At 57.1% G+C, this 18487-nt stretch overlaps 1 protein-coding gene across 1 annotated transcript in view; it reads left to right on the top strand.

Annotated features, from left to right (window-relative positions):
- LOC111154898 (calmodulin binding transcription activator 1) overlaps positions 1 to 18487 on the top strand; it is an 811409-nt gene that overhangs the window by 567514 nt on the left and 225408 nt on the right. The window contains exon 6 of the mRNA XM_022514846.1: positions 7258 to 7329. Coding sequence (XP_022370554.1) covers positions 7258 to 7329 — 72 coding nt within the window. The remainder of the gene's footprint in view (positions 1 to 7257; positions 7330 to 18487) is intronic.

The raw sequence follows: 18487 nt of genomic DNA, 5'->3' as shown, positions 1-18487 counted from the left end.
GGCCCTGGGGCTCAGGACAGGCACAGGGTCAACAGCGGGAACCTGTTTACGGGAAATTCCAGCTCCCCACCCTCCTCTTACAGCTGAGATAAGGCCCAGCCTGGCCCAGGTGCCCTTTCTTGGAGGGCCTGGCTGTCGCTCCATCTGCCCGGGCACGGCCTCCCACCTGCCCCAGCCGGAATATTCTGAACAAATGGCCGCTCGCACCTTTGTCATTTCAGAGCAGGATTAAATCGTCATCTTCTGGGTGGATTCCCCCCTCCCTTCTCTCCTCTCTTTGTCTTCTGTCTCCTTCATACCGTGACACATTTTCAAAACTCTTTATCTTTGTCATGTGAAGATCAGATTCAAGTGTGTGAGATAAACCAGGCACCTGAAAATCTATTTTCACTCTGTCGGTCGTTGTGCAGACTGTCCCCTCCCCAGTGGGAGGGAGGTGGGCCATGCCACTGGGGGAGCCCGGGGGCTGCCGACACAAGCCTAACCCAGATCTTGGGATTCTAAGCGGCCGTGTGCCATAAACACCCCAGTCTGAGGACAGGGCAGGTGTTGCACCTGCATTAGAGAAGGTTCTTAGTGGGGGAGAGTCAGGGAGTGAGCTTTTCTGTGGTGGCTCGGACACCCTGGGAGACACTTGCAGATGGGTTCAAGCCAGCCTGGGGCGAATGGCACGTACCCACCTGCAGACATTCCAACTCCCCAAACTGGAGCCAACATCCAAAAGTCCCAACCCCCATGTGCCATCTTCCCCCAAACCCTGGTTCCCCCAGATCCCAGCCATTGGGGTCTTAGGCTCCAAGAGTCTTGGCCAGACGTCTCAGCCAGACGTCTCAGCACTGGATCTCCACGCTTGTTCTCTAGAGCTGCAGGGTCGAGCGGAGCGCTCTGTGATGACGGAACGTTCCATGCCATCCTACGTGGTAGCCGCTAACCACGTGTGGCCGTTGAGCCCTTGAAGTGAGGCTAGTGGCTGGGGAGGTGAAGTTTCAACGTTATTTCCTTCTACTGAATTCAAATTTGAATTTGAATTTGAATTTGAACAGTCACACAAGGCTCGTGGCTGTCGTGTGGGATACCGCTGCTCTAGAGGGGCCTGGCGAGCAAAGCTGGGGACCCGTGGAGTAGGATGCTGGGCTCACACTTCCCCAGAGAGGGAGGTCAACAGTAAACCTTGGCTTTGGGGTTTCCCTGCCTCTTGTGGGAGGAGGTCCAGAAACAGAATGAAATGTTTGCTCTAGTGAAGAAATTCCACCGGCAGCCAAGGCCGCAGAGCTGTGCTGCTCCTCTGAGAGACAGGGCCGACGCCCCTGTACGTCCCCAATACTGAGCTTTCAGCTTTCCGGACCTTATCTCACTGAACTCTGCTTAGTTAATAAGAAGGTGCTTGGCAGGCACAGGAAGCCATGTTTTCTTTCACTGGGGGTCTTCCACCAGAGCCAAGAAGTGCTCTGGTCCAAGCCCCGTGCCGGAGAGTCGGCTAATCTCCTATGAGGCATTTAGGGTGATACACCAACGTACTGAAGCCGGGAAAACAAGCAACAACAACTGAGTCCAGTTTTAGAGACACCCAAGTTCTGTGAAAGCTGCCGTGGACGGTGGAGGGAGACGGGACTGGCCTGTACTCTCCTGGGTCGTGTGGCTTTGGTACATGCGCAGACTCTTCCTTTCCATCTAGGTCTCCACTGCCCCCTCCGTGCCCTGCTTAGATAGTCCCAGCACGTGGACTCAGTTTATTGAGCACCTGCTTTGTGGAAATCACTGTGTGGAATTTTACAAAAGACGACGCAGTTCACGTTCCTCCCAGTCTGGTGAGGGGTGGGGGGCAAGGGATAGCAAACTGGGGCCCATGGGCCAGAGGTAGCCCACCACCTATTTTTGTATAGCTCGAGCTAAGAACAGTTTTTACATTTTATAATGGTTGGGGGGGAATTAAAATGAGGAATAATATTCATGACATGTGAAATCACACACAATTCAAATTACAATATCCGTGATTAAGGTTTTGTGGGGTTAGGGTTAGGGTTATATAATGACCTATAAAGTCCGGACTGAGCAGCTGTAACAGCGACCGTCTGACTCACAGGACAAGAATATTTTCTCTTTGGCCCTTTACGGAAAGTGCCAGCTCTGTGATATAGGGGACAACAGTCGTGGTGTGTATCACACTTGGGGCAGAATCCACACCTCATGGCTGCCCAGGACCCTGGGAGTCCTTTTCCTGGGACGCCTTCCACGGGCCTGGTCAGGAGGGGCTTCCTGGGGGAGGGAGAACCTAGAGGCACTCAGGCTGGGAGGGGTTTGCACAGGCAGTGGGACTGCAGGAGGGGGAGTGAGGGGAATGAGAGGCACGAGGTCAGGCTGAGGACAGTGCATCCGTGTTCTGGAGCCCCAGTGGAGAGTGGAGGGGACCACAGAGGGTTGAGCTTTTCCTGGAGGAGGGGAGGAGAGGGAGAGAGGGGTGGAATCAGCTGGTCACACAAAGCCACTGAGAGCTGGACAGAAAGGAGGGCGTCCCACAGTGTCCCAGGGCCCCAACCACCAAAGCTTTGCTCAGCACCCAGAGGTGCTCCCGTCTTTCACCGACTGAGGCCATTGGGTGTTGACGCCTGTCATACTGTCTGGCATGTAGGGGAGACTCCCAACACCTGAGTGCGTTGGGGTGAAATCCATTGGAGAAGATTTGCAGCCAGTGTGCCCTTTCTTTATAGGAAGCGTGTATTTTGAATTAAAGGGAGCTCCTGTTTCCTATTGGTGTCCCTATAAATTCATCTTTCCTTTTTATTTAAGAAGGGGGAAAAAAATCCCATAGTGTCAGAAAAGCAATTTTGAGTATTTAAGAGAAAAATTCCTCCCTGCTCAGCTGTCACATTCAAGGGAAGCCCTCAGACCTTAATTCCGCAAATATAACGGAATTTGAAAGTTGTTTCGAGCTAGGGGTGAAGTTCTCTTGAGTTTCCTATAAATAGCTAGTTGCTTTCTCTTTTTCTCTCGCTGTATGCACACATAAACAAGGGGCTCCCAGCACGCTTTCCTGCACACCCCCAACACCTGTGCACACACACCTCACGCTGACACACGCACACACATACACACACACACACACAGCTGTAGCCACCTGCTCTGGGAAGTGATTCTCCCTCCAACCCCGTCATGGCCCCCAAACGGAAAACTCAACCCACGGAGGCCCAAGGGGAGCCCCAGGCCTGATCAAAAAGCCCCAAGAGTTTGTCAAACACAGATCAGTACAGACAAACTTGATTGCTTTTTTGATTAGTAGGAGGGGAAGGAATGGGTTTGAAGGGCTGCCTCGTGAAATCGTGTGCAGTTAGTCCCCAGGGGGCTTGGGGAGGACATTGTCGTGGACGAAGAGCTGCAGTACGAGGACACAGGCACAAAGGGACCTGGCGAGAGAGTCTGGGATCAGGGCTGTGGGGCTGGCTGGGGAGGTGCGCCGTCAAGAAAAGTGGGGAGGGCCAGGGTGCGGGGGCCCAGGGCAAGCCGGGCCAGTCGCGAGCTGAGTACCGTCAAGTTCACGCCTGCTCCGTGCACCTGAAGGCTTGGCTCTGTGCTGGAGAAGCCAGCCTGTACGGACACCCCCTCCCGGGCTTCTCTGTTGCCTCCCAACACCGTCCCTATCCCCAATTGTTGCTTCCAGCCCCGCCCGAGCACCAGACCTCTGCACCTTACTCTAACCCGTGTCTCCGCTTGGAGATCTTAGGAGCTCCTCAACCTCACCAAGTGGAAATGTGAAATCAGCCTGTCCCCCACCAGGCTGCTGCTCCCCTGGGGTCTCCTGTCTTGGGCATGGGACCACTTATCCCCTGCCCTCACACACACACACACACACACACACACACACACACACACACACACCTGTCCGTGCAGCCAGGAGGCTGGGCAGACGCCCTTACACCTGGCAAGTGTGGTCACCCCTCCACACCTGTCCTGTTGCCACTGCCATCCAGGGCCAGTGGGGCTCTGGGCTCACAGGGCTGGTCCTGGGCCCCTCACCTTCTGCCACTCTGTCCCTAGGCCATGCTGTGCCACACTGAGCTTCTAAAAGGCAGATCTGTTCATGATGTCCCAGAACAAAGTCAAGCTCCTTGTTGTGGCCCCCATGGCTGTTGTGACCGGACCCGACCTCCCGGACCTGGACCGTCCTCATGCCCCGCCTTGCCTGTTATACTCTAATCCCTCCCACGTCCTCAGCCCAGCTTCTGTCTCTCCTCCTGTCCCCAGCTGTTTTTCCGGCTGCTGGACTGACACTCCTTCCCCCACTCTTCCCCCAGCCAACCATGCTCATCTTGAAGCGCCCAGCCCCTCTGGCTCCCTCTCCCACTGTCCCCTGAGATGCTCCCGGCATCCACTCGGGCATCAGCCCTTGACCCCCACAGCCACCCACGAGACAGGAGGAGGAAGGTGCCCTTTTCACAGCCTAGAAGGACAAGGACCCTCCCTCCCAGCAGGTCCTCACGCCAGGCAGGACCTGTTTCTCCAGAAGCCCCTCTTTGCTGACTCCAGCTTGCCAAGGTGGGTTACTGGAAGTTTCCTTCCCCACAAGGACTGTAAACCAGCTACTCGACATGACTCAGAGTTCCCTGAAACTGAAGCTTAGCCCTGTAAACACTAAATTTGGAGCCATTTTCCAGGATGTTTTTCTAGCATGTGGTTTAAAGTCCTGGGCCTTTGGAATACCGCAAGCAAAAATGCAGTATTTACTGACTTTGGGTCCTTTCCTGTACTTTCCTGTGGAGTCCAGCAGGACAGTTGTTGGCCATCTTCATTCAGGGGGTCTGGGGCTCCCTGCCTCCGGGAGCTCCCAGTCCTGGAAGTGCAGCTAGGCAGCTAGGAGACCCGGCATCATGGGGAGCTCATGCAGAGCTTGGCAACATGGCGTCATGGGGAGCTTGGAGACATGGGAAGGGGGTCAATGCCGTTGGGCTCCTTGAGTCCTTGGGGCTCTCTGGGGGCTTTTCCTTCCTCCCTGGATGCTATTTGACATGGTTCGCTCTCTCAGGGGTCTGCTTTCCTCTCCCCAGCCTTCCTAGATCGTGCTTCTCATCTGTGGAGACCAGAGACATTGGATCACCAGGGTGGTTAGAGTCATATCTAAAAATAGAGTAGCTGGGTTCTGAGTGAGGCCCCGCGCGTTCCTCTGATTAAAATGCATGAGCCTTGTTGTAGAAATGGCGATGTTTCCTTTTACCATCATCCTGCTTATTGGCTGGTACTGGGCAGTTCTGGACAGGCGAGGCTGCCCATGGGTGCTGGGGTGGCTCAGGGGAGAGCGGGCGCATGCTGTCTCCTTCCTGTGGGCTCTCAGGAGGAGCACGAAGTAGGCTTTGGGTAAATTCCAGTGGGTCCTCGTGTGTGGTTCAAAGACACTACAGCCCAGCCCAGGCAGATCAGCAGTCAAGGGGGGTAGACGGGGTTGCCCATCAACCACGTTCTTTTCAAGTTCAAGAAAAGACAGTGGAAAGAGAGGGAGACAGGTGAAGGGGGGATGTCTGCAAACCCTCAAGAGGAATGAACAGTGGGAAAAAGCAGATGTGTAGCCTTTTATTTCAAAGAAACAGGAGAGAGTCCTTCTCTCAACAATTTATGTCTCCATTTGGCTCATTCCGTGAGTAAGAATAATGAAACTGCCCATGAGAATATGCAAATTCCAAAGGAAAAGTGCTGATTAAAGTTGCAGGTGGGTTGCTCATTCGTGGCAAACAAGTGCTCACAGGAAACGTCCAAACAGAGGTCTCCTTTGGCAAAGAGGAGTGAGTTATCAGAAATAAAAGTGAAAATGCAGTGTATTAAAAACCAGAAAAGTCAGGAAAGAATATTGGCTTCTTAATAATAAATATACTTTGTGGGCAAGAATTGCAAGAGAATCGTTTAAATTAATTTCCGCTTTGTTTGGTTGGTTTATACAGGGTTTAGTCCCAGCTGACAGCAATCTATAAAAGTTCTAACATATTGGAAATCTGATTTTCTTACAACCAGAATCCCATAGTCCAAACTGATTTCTCTTTCAACTCTGCTAATCAGATGGGCAGGGCTCAAACGGACTCCTAGTAGAACTGGATCGCACTCGGTCTTTTGGGGGGTGTTTTAAATACAGAGCTGCTGGCTGGTTCTCCCTGTAGCACCAGTGCCGGGGGGCAGGGGGATGGTGCTGTGGTGAGGTTCAAATGAGCACTGAGGGGTCAAGGGGAGACCTTGCTCATCCTGGGCCTGTGAGGCTCCAGGGCCCTGCCTTCACTTTCTACCCCACCGATTCGGGAATCTGTGCTTTGGGAAGCCAGGGAAACTGCAGGAGATGGCAAGACAGTGTTCTGGTTTGGAATTCGAGGCCACAAAAGAAAAGGCATCATCCTGTTCCCCTGAGACTCTCAGAGCTGGGTTTTGAGAGGCACCTGAAGGGCGGTTCTCATCGGTCCTCGTTCCCCGCCTCTACCTTCAAGCCTGTCCCCACAGTGTCCAGTGCTGTGTGCACCATACACCCGGAAGCTCCATGCACCGGGTCCAAGTGTCCCGTCCTGCTGCCTCCCCACGCCCCCGACGCACACACCCACCTGATTCTCCAAAACCATCTGCCAAAGATTCAGCTTTAACCTTACAACAAATATAAATGTGAATGAACAAACTAATTAAAAGCCAGCAAGTGGGGTGTGCACAAGGGGCCCCTCGGCCTCCGGAGGGCAGTCCTAGAAGCGTTGCCCCCCACCTGTCCCCCACCAGCTTCAGAGGTCCCGCCAGCCAGGGTTGCCTGGCACTACGCCCTTGACCAGGGAAGGTCTGGAGTGTGGCGTGCGTGCGTGCGTGGGTGCGTGCGTGTGTGTGTGGGTGCGTGCGTGCGTGCGTGTTTGAATCGATTCCAGATAGGTTCATTCTCTCCCCACACACCGAGGGGTCTTAACCTAGGTTCTGTGAATGAACTTCAAGGGTAACTCCAAGCCCCTAAAATTATAGGCAAAATGTATACGTATGTGCATTGTCCTGGTGCCCGGGATTTTCTGGGTTCTCACATGCCTCTAAGGGCCCCCAAAAGGGAAAGCACCCCAGCCGTCCATCGGTGTTGGGCCACGAGTGCTTCTTAGATACGGACCCCGTCCTGGCCCTGAAACCAGGCCCAGAGTCGCCCGCCCTCAGCCTCCCAGGGTGCCAGCAGCGTCCGTGGCCCGTTCTCGTTCCTTCTCTGTTGCGCCGTCTCTCTCCCTTCCTTCCCTCTTTCCAACTGAATTCTCGTTTTTCCTCTCTCCCTAGTGCTTGTACGGCTGCTATGTCCATTCCTCCATCATCCCCACCTTCCACCGGAGGTGCTACTGGCTCCTTCAGGTAGGTGGCTGGGACTGGGTTCTTCTTCCGTCTCCGGTGCCGGGGAATGTCTGTGGAGGGAGCTGTGCGGGCGTGGGGCTCCTGCGTGCGGCGGCCTGGGGCCGGGGCGTCCCGGCGAGCTGTCCTCGGGGCGTCGGCGTGTGGTGCGGAGGCCAGGTGTGTGGCCAGCCCGGTGCGCTGTCAGGTGCCAGGACGGGGAAAAGCCTGGGGGGTGGGAGGGGCAGCCCTTCCTGCCCCAGGAGAACAAAGCCCCACCAGGAGCTTCCGGGGTGCCTCAGTTTCCTCTTGATGAGGACAGAAAGGAGGCCGAGCCCTCTGCCCCTGACAGCAAAATGCCTGTGGGCTGAGCGCTGCATGCCCATTTCTTCGTGCGGGTTAGTCAGTCGTTGGCACTTGTGGAAGATCGGCTCTGCAGGCATGCCAGCGCCAGTCGGGTTGATCGGAATGGCTATTGGGAGAGGAGGAGCCCGTGGCTCGGCAGGGAGGAGTCCGGGCATTGATTTGTGATGTGTGCCCTGCAGTGGGATGGAGAAAGGGCTGGAGGAGCCCCCCTAGGGTGGCCCGGCTGCCAGCTCCGTGTCCGTGGTGCTCGCGCACAGCTTGGCTGAGTGGTCATCGGTGGTCATCCTGCTGAGGAGAGGTGCTCCCCTGTGAGCGGGAAGGTCTGAGGGATCCTTCAGTCGGGCTGGACCTGGGCCCTCTGCAAAGCTTGTCCTCTGATCCGCAGCTGCTCTCTGTGGGCCCCAGCCAGCGGGGGCCGGGCCCGGGTGCCCCAGTTTCTTCCTTCTGCCTCTCCCCAGGCTTTGCTGCCTCTGACCTTGCCCGCTATGATTCTACTTTGTGAATCCACATCGGTTCAAGGGCCCCGGGGCTGAAGGATCTCCCTGGCTTGGCAGTGCGGTTGGGAGGGGTCTATCGAGAGTAAACAGCCCCCAGTGTCACGGCGTGCATTCAGGGAGCAGAGGGCGCAGAGGGGCCCCTGGTCCCAGGGAAGGTGGCCTGGAAGGCATCTGCGGGGCCCAGAGCCGTCTCGGTGTGGACGCAGAGGCTCAGCCCAGCCCCTGCCTCCAAGCCCTTGCCCATCTCCCTCAGTTCCAGAAATAATAGTCTGTGGTTCAGCAAGTTCATTAGCGGATGACGCCTGAGATTGTCCGAGGATGTGCTGATTTGCAAAGACAGGGCTTCCCTGACATCTTGCCCCGTTGTCAGTTTCCGGGGTTTGTCTCCCCAGGAGGCCAGCCTGAAAGGACCAGTTTCCTGATCACTTGGCCTCACGTTCTTGTGAAAGGGCCCCCCACATGGTCATGGGATGATACTCCTCGTCTTGTCAACGCAAAAGGTTTTCTCTTCGACCTGGCTGTGGGAGTAGCGTGAGGGGCTCCCACCTTGCGCGCAGGGATCCGGTGAAGTGGGAGCCTGTCCTTGTGTCCCTGGGGTCACACTCTGGCTGCCAAAAAATATTTTCACCCTGAGCAGCCTGCAGCCCAGTCTGCTCCTTCCTGGGCTTCCAAAGGCCCCAGGGCCTGGTTTGGCTGTTTTTCTTTATGGTTCCTGTCCCATCGAAACTCTTCGTGGGCGCGCATTCCAGAGTCTGATTCCCGGCCTGCCCACTGCCCTCTTTTGCAGCAGCGCCCCAGCTGGCTTCCTGCCAGCCAGCTTTTCCTGCAACCTCGCTCTCTGCTCTTCCAGGGGTGCTCTGTCCTCCAGGCCTGCCCTCCCACACCCACACCTCCCCCTGTCTCCTCCCATCCCATCATGGCCTGTGGCTTTCTAATCCCACTAAATTTACTTTCCTCAAATCAGACACCAGTGGGTTGCTGTAGGGTGTGCTTATTACCCCTCAAAGCTGGATTCCACTCTCTCAGATTCGGCTCCTCTTGCCTGGTTTCTGGGGCCAGGAGAGAACTGGGGGCCCTGGGTTGGGGTGCAGGTTGCCAGCTGTCCCAGCCCTCCCCTCCCCCATGCTTTGGTACTGGCCACTATATGCTAGAGACACACTTGGGGTGATTCTCGTCCCTCTGGGTCTGTTACTTCCAGCTGGCAGGGGACCCCTTCTCCCCAAAGGAAGTATCACAGGAACTGGTCTCTTAAGGGCAGACCTGGGCCCCTTTATTTTCTCTTCCCAGCCCCAGGGAGTTGTCAGTCCAGAGCATCGCCCCTGTTTCTGTGAGCAGTGACAGGAGGGGGCGCACACAGGGGTGAGGGCTCCTGCCCCCCAGCCCAGGCTGGGCAGTAGCAGGTTGAGGAGCAAAGGCCAAAGCAATTAGCGGGGTGCCTACCCCGTGCGCCTGACAGCCGCTGCGGCAGCCGGCACCACTCATGGGAATTTGTTCCGGTGCTAGTGACAACACCAGGGTAATGACAGTGTGGCCAGGTTAATTTCTCTGATATAAAACAGGAAAGAAGCCACGAGACTCTGGCCCAGATGGAAATCGGCCCAAGTTTGTCTCTGACACCAATTACCAGGAAAAGGCATTGGGCGCAGCGGGGGATGAGGGGGACAGGGGATGAAGGGGTCAGGACAGGGCCTGAGGCAGGAGTTCAGGAAGCAGGCTGCACCCACCCTGCCCCCGGGCTCCCGGGAAGCCAGCCTGGTCCCCTGAAGCCACCAGCTGCTGGCCACGCCCCTCAAGGCAAGAGGGTTGTGAGGGGCTGGGGGACAGGGGGAGCCTTCTTGAGAGGGAGCAGGGAGAGGAAGGAGGGCTTCTGGGTAAAGGAGAGTTTGTTCAAGGGGCAACCCCACTGCCACACCCACTGCCCTGCCAACCCAGCAGCCAGCACAGCCTCTGGGATCCCAAACGGATGTCGCTTGTCCCCAGGCCACTTAATGACCACGCAGACCTGGTTTTCCTCTGCAGCCCAGCCATGAGGTCCCTGACGGAGGGATCTGCACCCCTCGTCTCTCCATAGCCCAGCACAGAGCCTCAGCAGGCAGAGAAGGGCCGGCCGCCCCAGGACCAGGGGTGAGAGAGCATCTGACCTGGGGCAGGAGGTCAGCAGACGATCAGGGAGAGGCAGGGGACAGGAGCCAACACAACACTGAAAAGTTTTGGAGTGACCTGGTTTTCCAGGGAGAGAGCTACCCTGCCGCTCTCCACTGCTGGTAAATATTTTATGAAGATGGCGAGTGGAGTGAGGAGGCAGAGGGCAGGGGAGTGAAGCCCCGCGGTTCATAAGGTCATTGTCATGACCTGTGTGCTCCACACAAAGTCATCTGCCCAGCTGGGTCAGGGCCTTTGGGGGATTTGCCGTGGGACTTGAGAAGCCGGGGCTGCTGGCCAGGATACCTACCTCCTTTGTCACATCACGTCCCCCCAGCCTCCATGTGTCACAGCTGCCAGGACCCTCGGCTCCCCTGAGCTCAGCCACTGCATTTCCTAGATAGACATGGAGGCCCAGAGAGGGCAGGGCCAGACCCAGGACCGCCCCGTTGGTCAGCTCTGGAGCTGGCTGGGGTCAGGCCCCCTGACCCTTTGCCTCTGCCTCCAGTGGCCTAAACTCGGTTACCCCTGTAGTTGCATGGCCCTGAGCCTGGCTGGGGGCCGGAGGACGGGTGGCCACTCTGGCCAGGGGGCCACTCCTGAGGTGAGCCGGACAGCAGGCTCTCGGTCTCCATCCCTGCCGCCCACAGACTCTCCTGTTTGGGATCTTCTCACACTCAGGGAAGGGCCTTCCTGCCGCCTCCTGCATCCCCTTCTCGGGCCCCCACTTTCCATCCGTTTGGGCAATTCTCCCCCGTCCACAACCTAAGGAGAACAGGCCCCATTTCAGGCTAGACTTTCCAGCAGATTCTGTATGGCTCATTTGGAAACTATTTCTGCTTCTAATGAGTGTTTTTCTTTGTGCCCTTGTCCTCTAAAATGCTTAATGAATGTTTTCTGTGCTTGAGTGGAGCAGGGGGTGTGTCCCTGCATGTCTGCCGCCGCCATTCGGGGGGCTGTTGGGCTGCAGAGACCAGCACACTGGGGCGGAGGTAGCGTGAAGCCCCTTCCCGGCCCACCCCGGCCGCACGCACAGAGGCCTGTGGGCTCACAAGCACCGCCACGCAAGCACAGGGACCCGGGGGCTTTGGGGGGCTCCGGAATAGGGGGTCCCTAAATCACTGGAGAAGGACTGGTGTCTGGGTTCCAAGGAGGAGCTGAGGTCTTGCTCTGCCCTGACGGCCTGAGCATCTGAAGCTGTGACCACACGGCTCGCCACGGGCGCCGAGTCCTGGCCAGACAGTGCGTGGGATCCTTACCGTAGGCCCCGTGTCAGCCAGGAGAAGACCAGGCTGTCCGGAGTTCCACAGTCACTGAGTCGGCAGAGGACACCCCTTGCCGCCCTCTCTGCCTCCTTGGGGCCCCAGTGGCATCCTTTCCTATAGGGAGTGGCTACAGATGGCTGGCTTTGGACACCCAGCCCCAGGTCTCAGGAGAGAGGAGGGAGCTCAGGGCCCTCAGGCCCACGCTCTCTGCTTCCTGCCTTCTCTTGAGCTCAGCCAGCCCTGCCCCACCCCGTCGTGGCAGGTGCTGGGGTGCCATGTGCTCTGAGTGCCGTGCCACGGGGACCCGCGTGAAGCCAGCCCAGAGGGGTACACGCATGGGGCACCAGCTCCCGGGGAGCTAGCTCCTGGCGGCTCTGGCCCCACTAGAACCCCCAGCCCAGGAGTGAGGGAAGCCTCAGTCACAGGACTCTCTGTCTTCTAGGGGAGGAGGGAGACCCCCATTCTTGCTTGGGCAGAGCCTCAGGTTCTCCTCATAAGTGCCGTGAGAACCCGTTTCGCCACCTGCTTGGTAAGGCCCGCAGGCCGTGCTGAAGCCCGAAATCCCTCTGTCGGGTTGGGGGTCAAGAGATGGCATCGCCTCCGCAGGGCAGCGCCTCTCCTGCCTGGAGGAGGGGGGCCGAAATGGCAGCCGGGGATGAGAGGCGGGAGCCAGCAGCCTCCCCAGGCCGACCCCGGGCTCTGCAGCTTCTCAGACAGGGCCCCGGAGAAGCACACTTGCTCCTGTGCTGGGGACAGTCCCAGGGAGCAGCTCCGGGTCCGCTTCTCCTCCAGACACAGGCCTCGACCCCAGCATGTCTGCAGGGGCCCTGCCTGCCTTCAGCCCTCAGCCTCCTCACTCAGAGCAAGATCTGCGGGACCCCGAAGGGGGTGCCCCGAGACCAGGCATCCCCAGCCAGCAGGGGAGAGGGCAGGGGGCAAACAGGCCTCCTCCCCCAGCACCCGGACCGCCACACCCCTGTGGGTGTGTAGTGTGTCCCCACACATGTCTATTTCTCTCCAACACCAGACGCTCCCTGTGCGGCCTCTGCCTCCCCAGGAAGGGTCCTCGGAGCTCACTGCTGCCCAGAAGAGTCCACGTGGGGGCACGGTTGGGTCGGGGGCGACATCCTGCAGGGTCACGGAACATTTGCTCCTGTTCCCAGCACGTCGCCCATCTCGGGGCCCCCACATGGCACGGAGTGGGGGAATGAGCACCACTGGCCCTCTGTTTGGGATGGTGTTTATTTTAACCCCTTGAAATAGTGGAGTTGGGTACCCCAGGGAAGCCTCTGGTAGCCGCGTGCCTCTGCACAGTTCACCCAATCTCTCTGCGTCTCCATTTCCTCCTCAGTGAACGGGGACAGTTAGTGTCACTGCACAGGGCTGGCACTGAGAAATAGGAGAGGTACAACCTGCTGCGTGGGCACACAGAGCTGGCTCCCGGCACACGGCAGGGGCCCGACAGGGGACAGCTCCGGGAGGGACCTGTGAGCCGGGATCCTGACACCCCCGAGAAAGCTCTGTGCAGAGGCTGGAGCCAGGGTCCCCCCAGCACGTGAGCCACTCAGAACCTGCTGACCAGGGGTATCTCCTCCTGCGAGCCACCCTCCCCTGCAGCAGGACACAGAAAGAGACGCATTCCAGAATTGGTGGCCATGTTGTCACTGTAAATGTCCCTTGCCCCCACCCCAAAAGACTTGAAATCCATCTGGGGAATGATCAACTCTTTCTGCAGTTTGTGACCCACGTGCCCACCTACCCAACTCCCACTCAATCTTTCTGGAAGTGCGGCCCCACCGAGGACCGCGCCCCCAGCCCTCGGGGTGTGCTGCAAGTCAGCCGGTCACAGAGGGGACCAGAAGCCCCCAGCAGGCACCTGGAGGAGCATAGCCACACTCAGCCCTCAGTCTTCAGGCTCGTCCTGGTGGTGGGGACATCTCCCCTCAGAGCGAGTGGGACTCCACCAGCAGGCGATGCAGGTGACAGTCCAGCAAAAGAGATCTGCCTGCCTTCCTCCCTTCCCTCTCTCCCTCCCTCCCTTCCCCCCTTCCCCCCTTCCTTTCCTCCTTCTTTCCTTCCATCCTTCCTTCCTTCCCTCCCTCCTTCCTTCCCTCCTTTGCTCCCTCCTTCCTGCTTTCCTGCCCTCCCTCCCTCCTTCCTTCCTTCTCTCCCTCCCTCCTTCCTTCCCACCTTCCTACTCTCCTCCTCCCCTCCACCTTCCCTCCCTCCCTCCTTCCTTCCTTCTTTCTTTCCTTCCTTCTTTCCTTCCCTCCCTTTCTTCCCTCCTCTCTCTTTCTTTCATCTTGTTTTCTAATGAAAGATATTATAGCTTCATAAAAAATACTCAAGGCTTCTTGCTCAGGAAGTTTTTATGTGTCACTGGGGTGGGATCAAAGTGGCGGGGACATCGAGCATCGCAGAGCATGCTCTGCACGTGGTCCCATGAACGTGTCATGTGGTACTCAGACTGCGATTCCGTGGGGCTTGCCGTGACGTGTGGCTCTGATGGGGCTTAGAGCAGCAGGAGGCATTGTCACCAGGCTGGCTGGCTGTCCCCGTGGGGGCAATTTCACCACATGCTTCAAGGAAGAGAAATGAGTTGGTACCTGAGCCCCAGGCCTGGCACTGCAGGAGGCGGGAGCCCTCCTGCCCAGGGGAGACAGTGGGGAAGTAGAGGAAGGTGGGGGGACAGGGAAACAGAGCAAGGCCCCATCTTCTAAGTGACCCAGGTTCTTTCTCGGGGGAGCACAGCAGACGACCAGCAAGCAGGGAAGGCCTTTGGCAGCCAGGGGGAGGGGCAGGGGTAGAGAAGGTGGCTCCGGGCTGCTCTGGGGTGGGGGGGATCCCAGGGCTCATTCCTGGGCCGCCTCCTTCTGCCACTTCGATTCTAACTAGCAGCTTCCACTCTGTTTTCCATTAATGTGCCTTGAATAACGTGACGAGAAGATAAGGTAGACACTAGGAATTTACGGTGCTATGCAAAATTTGCTCAATTCCATTAAGATTTCAGGATCCTTGCCAGGCCGCACAGCCGAGCGGGTATTATTTCCTTCTTAGACATCTTTGCTTGATTGCAATTTATGATGCCAAGGCCTCTGCCGTGCCCACCTAAAGCCTCCAGAAAAATATGGCCATCGCCCCAAAGCAGCCATTATTCTCTCTAAGGAAAGTCACTGGGTATTTTCCAGAAGATTCCCTCATCCTGATGGCCTTCTCTGAGGGCGGGGGAGCAACCTGCAATCAGGTCCCAGCTGCTAGACGTCACCCTGCAGATCTCTGCCGCCTGCTCAGGGGAGGAGGGACCCTCTGCCCCCGCCTGCTGGGCCAGGAAGGTGCCCAGCAGGGAGACCCTGAAGACACGGGAAAGGCTTCCCACTGGCTGCCTGCAGGCACCCGAGGGCCCACCGTTTAAATTCAGCTCTGTGCTTCCCTAGCCACGGACGCTGGCCAAGCGAATGACGCTCCTTCAATCTTACTTCTCTGTCTGTAAAACAGGCAGGAAGGACCTCTCTCCTGGGGTCCCTGGGGGGATGGACGGAGCTAAGCCCCACAGAGGTCTTTGGGTTGTGCTTGGCAATGGTGGCTCTGGTCACCGCCCCCACCACGTATTTCCTGCAGCCTCTGCTCTAGGGGATCGTGTGGGGGGCTGTCGCTGGCAAGGTCTGAGGTGTCCTCCAGACTAGCTCTCAAGTGGCAAAATGCTAGAGCCCTCCCGTGTCCCTTTGTGGCGACAGGCCCTGCGGTCTCAGGCGGGAACTTGGTGCCGGCTTAGCGAAAGGGACCTCCACACCGCTGCCATCATGCGCTTCTCACCCCACTGGGACGGGCCGCCGTCTATCCTGGCCCGTCCTGCAAACCCCCTCTGTCCTTCAGCCCCCAAGGTCCGAGCCCCCCGGACCAAACTGGAAGACAGAGCAAGAAGGCGGTGTTGCTCCTTGGAAATGGAAATTATTAATTCGTCTTATTATACAGGACCTGCCAGTCTCTTAATCCTTCCGTCTGCAGAGCGCTTTCTGCCTCTACTGCGCGTGTTGTCAGCTTGGCTAAGCGATCGTCTTTAATGGAAAGGCAGAACAATGGGCGGTAGGGTTTGGTTACTATCTTTATTTATCAAGCCAAACAAGCCCTGCTCCCCTTCGACAGAGCATCCTTCAAAGGTGGCAGGCAGGCAAAAGCCGCTTAGCTTCCCTTCTAGATGGGGTTTAATATGGGGCTTTTGTTTAATTATCCTTTTCGTGTAATCTTCAACTGACATTCTGTCCTCCTTTCCTAATCTCCTTTGGAGCAAAGGGGAAAGGGTGGCTTCCAAAGCGGAGACAGAAGGAAAGCCTTTCTATTTTGCCTCTGAAAGAACTCAAAGGGCTGCGAGTGAAATTCAGATGTAACTTGATAAGAGTGAACCTGCAACTGTGAGCCTTCCGTTGGCCAGCTCTGTGTGTGACTGTCAGATGCTCGCTCAGGTCCCCAGATGTCCCCCCAGCTGGTGAAGCTGACCTTCCCCGGCAGGTAATAGACTCTGGTCCCATTGTCACTGCATCCCCCCCGAAAGATGGTCCAGTGGTCTTCGGGACTGCGGTTCCCATGCGAGACCCCACACACTCCAGACTCACCGGTGTGCACGGGCGAACACAGGTATCTCTGTTCCTCACTTCTCCCCTCTCGGTTCTCTTGCTCTCCTCCCTGTGAAGGGCTCTAGGAAGCCCAAAGGAGACTTCTTGCCGTCCCCACCACCATTCCCAAGCTGGGCAGGGCGTCCTGAGGGCTTTCCCCTCTCTTACTCCAGACACACCGGAGTCCCCCTTGGTGATGGGGACTGTTAGTGGGGTCCATACCTTCCTGGGCACCTGGCTCCTGGGGGATGACAGCCCTAAGCCTAACACAGGCCCAAAGCAAGGGGTATAGCCCAGCAGAGCAGCCCTTGCAAAGTCTTTGGAACCTGGTGGCCTCCCATAGCCCTCGCCCTCAGCAGTCCCACCTGCCTCTTTCTTTGGTCTTCTGCAGCTCTGCCCTCTTGCTTCTCCCTTATCCCCATCAACTTCTGGCATGTTACCTGCCTAACAGAATGCTCCCCTGTCCAGCAGGAGTCCTCAGATATGTGCCCCAACACCACTCTCCCCCCACCCCACGCCTCCTCTCTCCTTCCCTCCATGCCACGTGCCACACCCCGGGCTCACCCACGACCTCCAGATTGTGAAATCCAAAGGTCATGTCACCGCATCTTCTTTTCTGACCTCCAGACAGCAATTACCAAGTTGGCCATTCCATCCTTCTGGAATGTTCCCTTCTCCTGCTGCAGGGACCCTCCCTGTCTCCCTCATTGCCTGTTCTTTGCAGACTACTCCTTTTCTTTTCCACCCCTCCATGATGGTGTGTCCCTGGGCTCCCTGGGCCTTCTCTCTGTCTACACTATCTGCCCCGAGTCGTGTCACTCACTCTCCTGGCTTCCCTCGCTAGCTCTACATGGACACCTACATCCTGACCTCGCCACTAAGTGCCAGACTTCCGCATCTAGCGGTCCACTCAGCATCCCACCCAGGTGCAGAATCAACATCTTGGGCTTCCTAAGGCCAAAGCAGAACCTGGTCCCCTCCATGTGCTCACCTTCCTGCTGCAGCCCCCACAGCACTGCTGCCCAGGACGTGAGCCGGGCTTTTCTTGATCCCCATCCTCTGCCCACAGCCCTCTTCCACAATCAGAAATATGTCTCAGCTGTATTCCCCTCCCCCTCTCTTCCACTGCTACCAAGTTAAAACCACCACCATCTCCTGTCCCAGCACGAGTCTATCCTGTGTCTGTGGTCCATTCTCCACCAAGGAGCCAGAGGGGGCCCCTCACATCCCAAATCATACCAGGGCTCATGCTTTAAACCAGTTCAATAAGTCTGCACGGCACTTAGAGTAGCAGCCAAACCCTTACCAGGCCATGGGTGGGCTGCACCTCCAACCTTGTCCTTCCTCTCCCTTAGCCCTCTCTGGCCACGCTGACTTCTTCCTGCCCCTCACTTGAGCCAAGCCTTCTGGCCCCAGGACCTTTGCACCTGCTCTTCCTGCTGCCTGGAGGCCCGGCTGGACCTCCACGGTTGGCATAAGATTCAGGTCTCCATTCCATCCCTCAGTTCCTCCGCAGAGTCTTCCTGATACCCCAGCTAACTTTCCCTCGCTCTCTGGCAAACCATCACCAGCATTGTGTTATGAAATATTAAGATATACAGAAAAGTTGAAGGAATTTAGACCTACCATTCAGATTCCACGGCTAACATTATATTGTTTTCTCTGTTGTAAGTCCTTCCCTCCCTCTTACTTATTTTTCATGCATTTCAAACTGAGCTGTAGACAGCAGTTGGCCTCCCCCCAGTACGGCAGCATGGGTATCATTATTCTTGACCCCAGGTCAAGGTACGTGCAGTTCTCCTTTTGCTTTGAGGTGCAATCCCCACACAGGGAAACAGTTGGAGGCACCAATGTCAAGGTCGTTGATGAGCTTCGGTCAACATAACCCAAGCCCACAGCAAGATTTAGAGTGTTCCCATCAACCCCGAAACCCTCCATGTCCCTTCCCACGCTGTGCGCTGGAGGTCCCCCTGTTCTGGCTGTCTACCACGGACTCTTTTTTCCTGTTCTAGAACTTCCCATAAATGCAATCGTACAGCATGTCCTTGTCTTCTTAGGTGAGGCTTCTCTCAGGGGGCACGCCTCCTGCAATTCACGGGCCATGTCCCCTGCCACGGTGTCAGCTGTTCTCCTCTCCCGCCCCCTCCCCAGACTTTGTAAGAGCAGGGACAGCCTGTCGTGTCTAGAGCTCTGCCTGGCAGGTGGGTCTGGATCTGTTGGGTGGGTGTGGAAGGTGTGTATGTCCAGCCAGAAGACAGGCTCCCCGGGGATGCTCCCAGGCTCTCCCCCGGTGGCCCCTGGT

This window comes from Enhydra lutris, unplaced genomic scaffold (genome assembly GCF_002288905.1).
Source record: "Enhydra lutris kenyoni isolate GAN:26980312 unplaced genomic scaffold, ASM228890v2 scaffoldscaffold38, whole genome shotgun sequence".
In the NCBI taxonomy this organism is placed as follows: Eukaryota; Metazoa; Chordata; class Mammalia; order Carnivora; family Mustelidae; genus Enhydra; species Enhydra lutris.
This window is presented reverse-complemented; position numbering and strand designations above follow the sequence as displayed.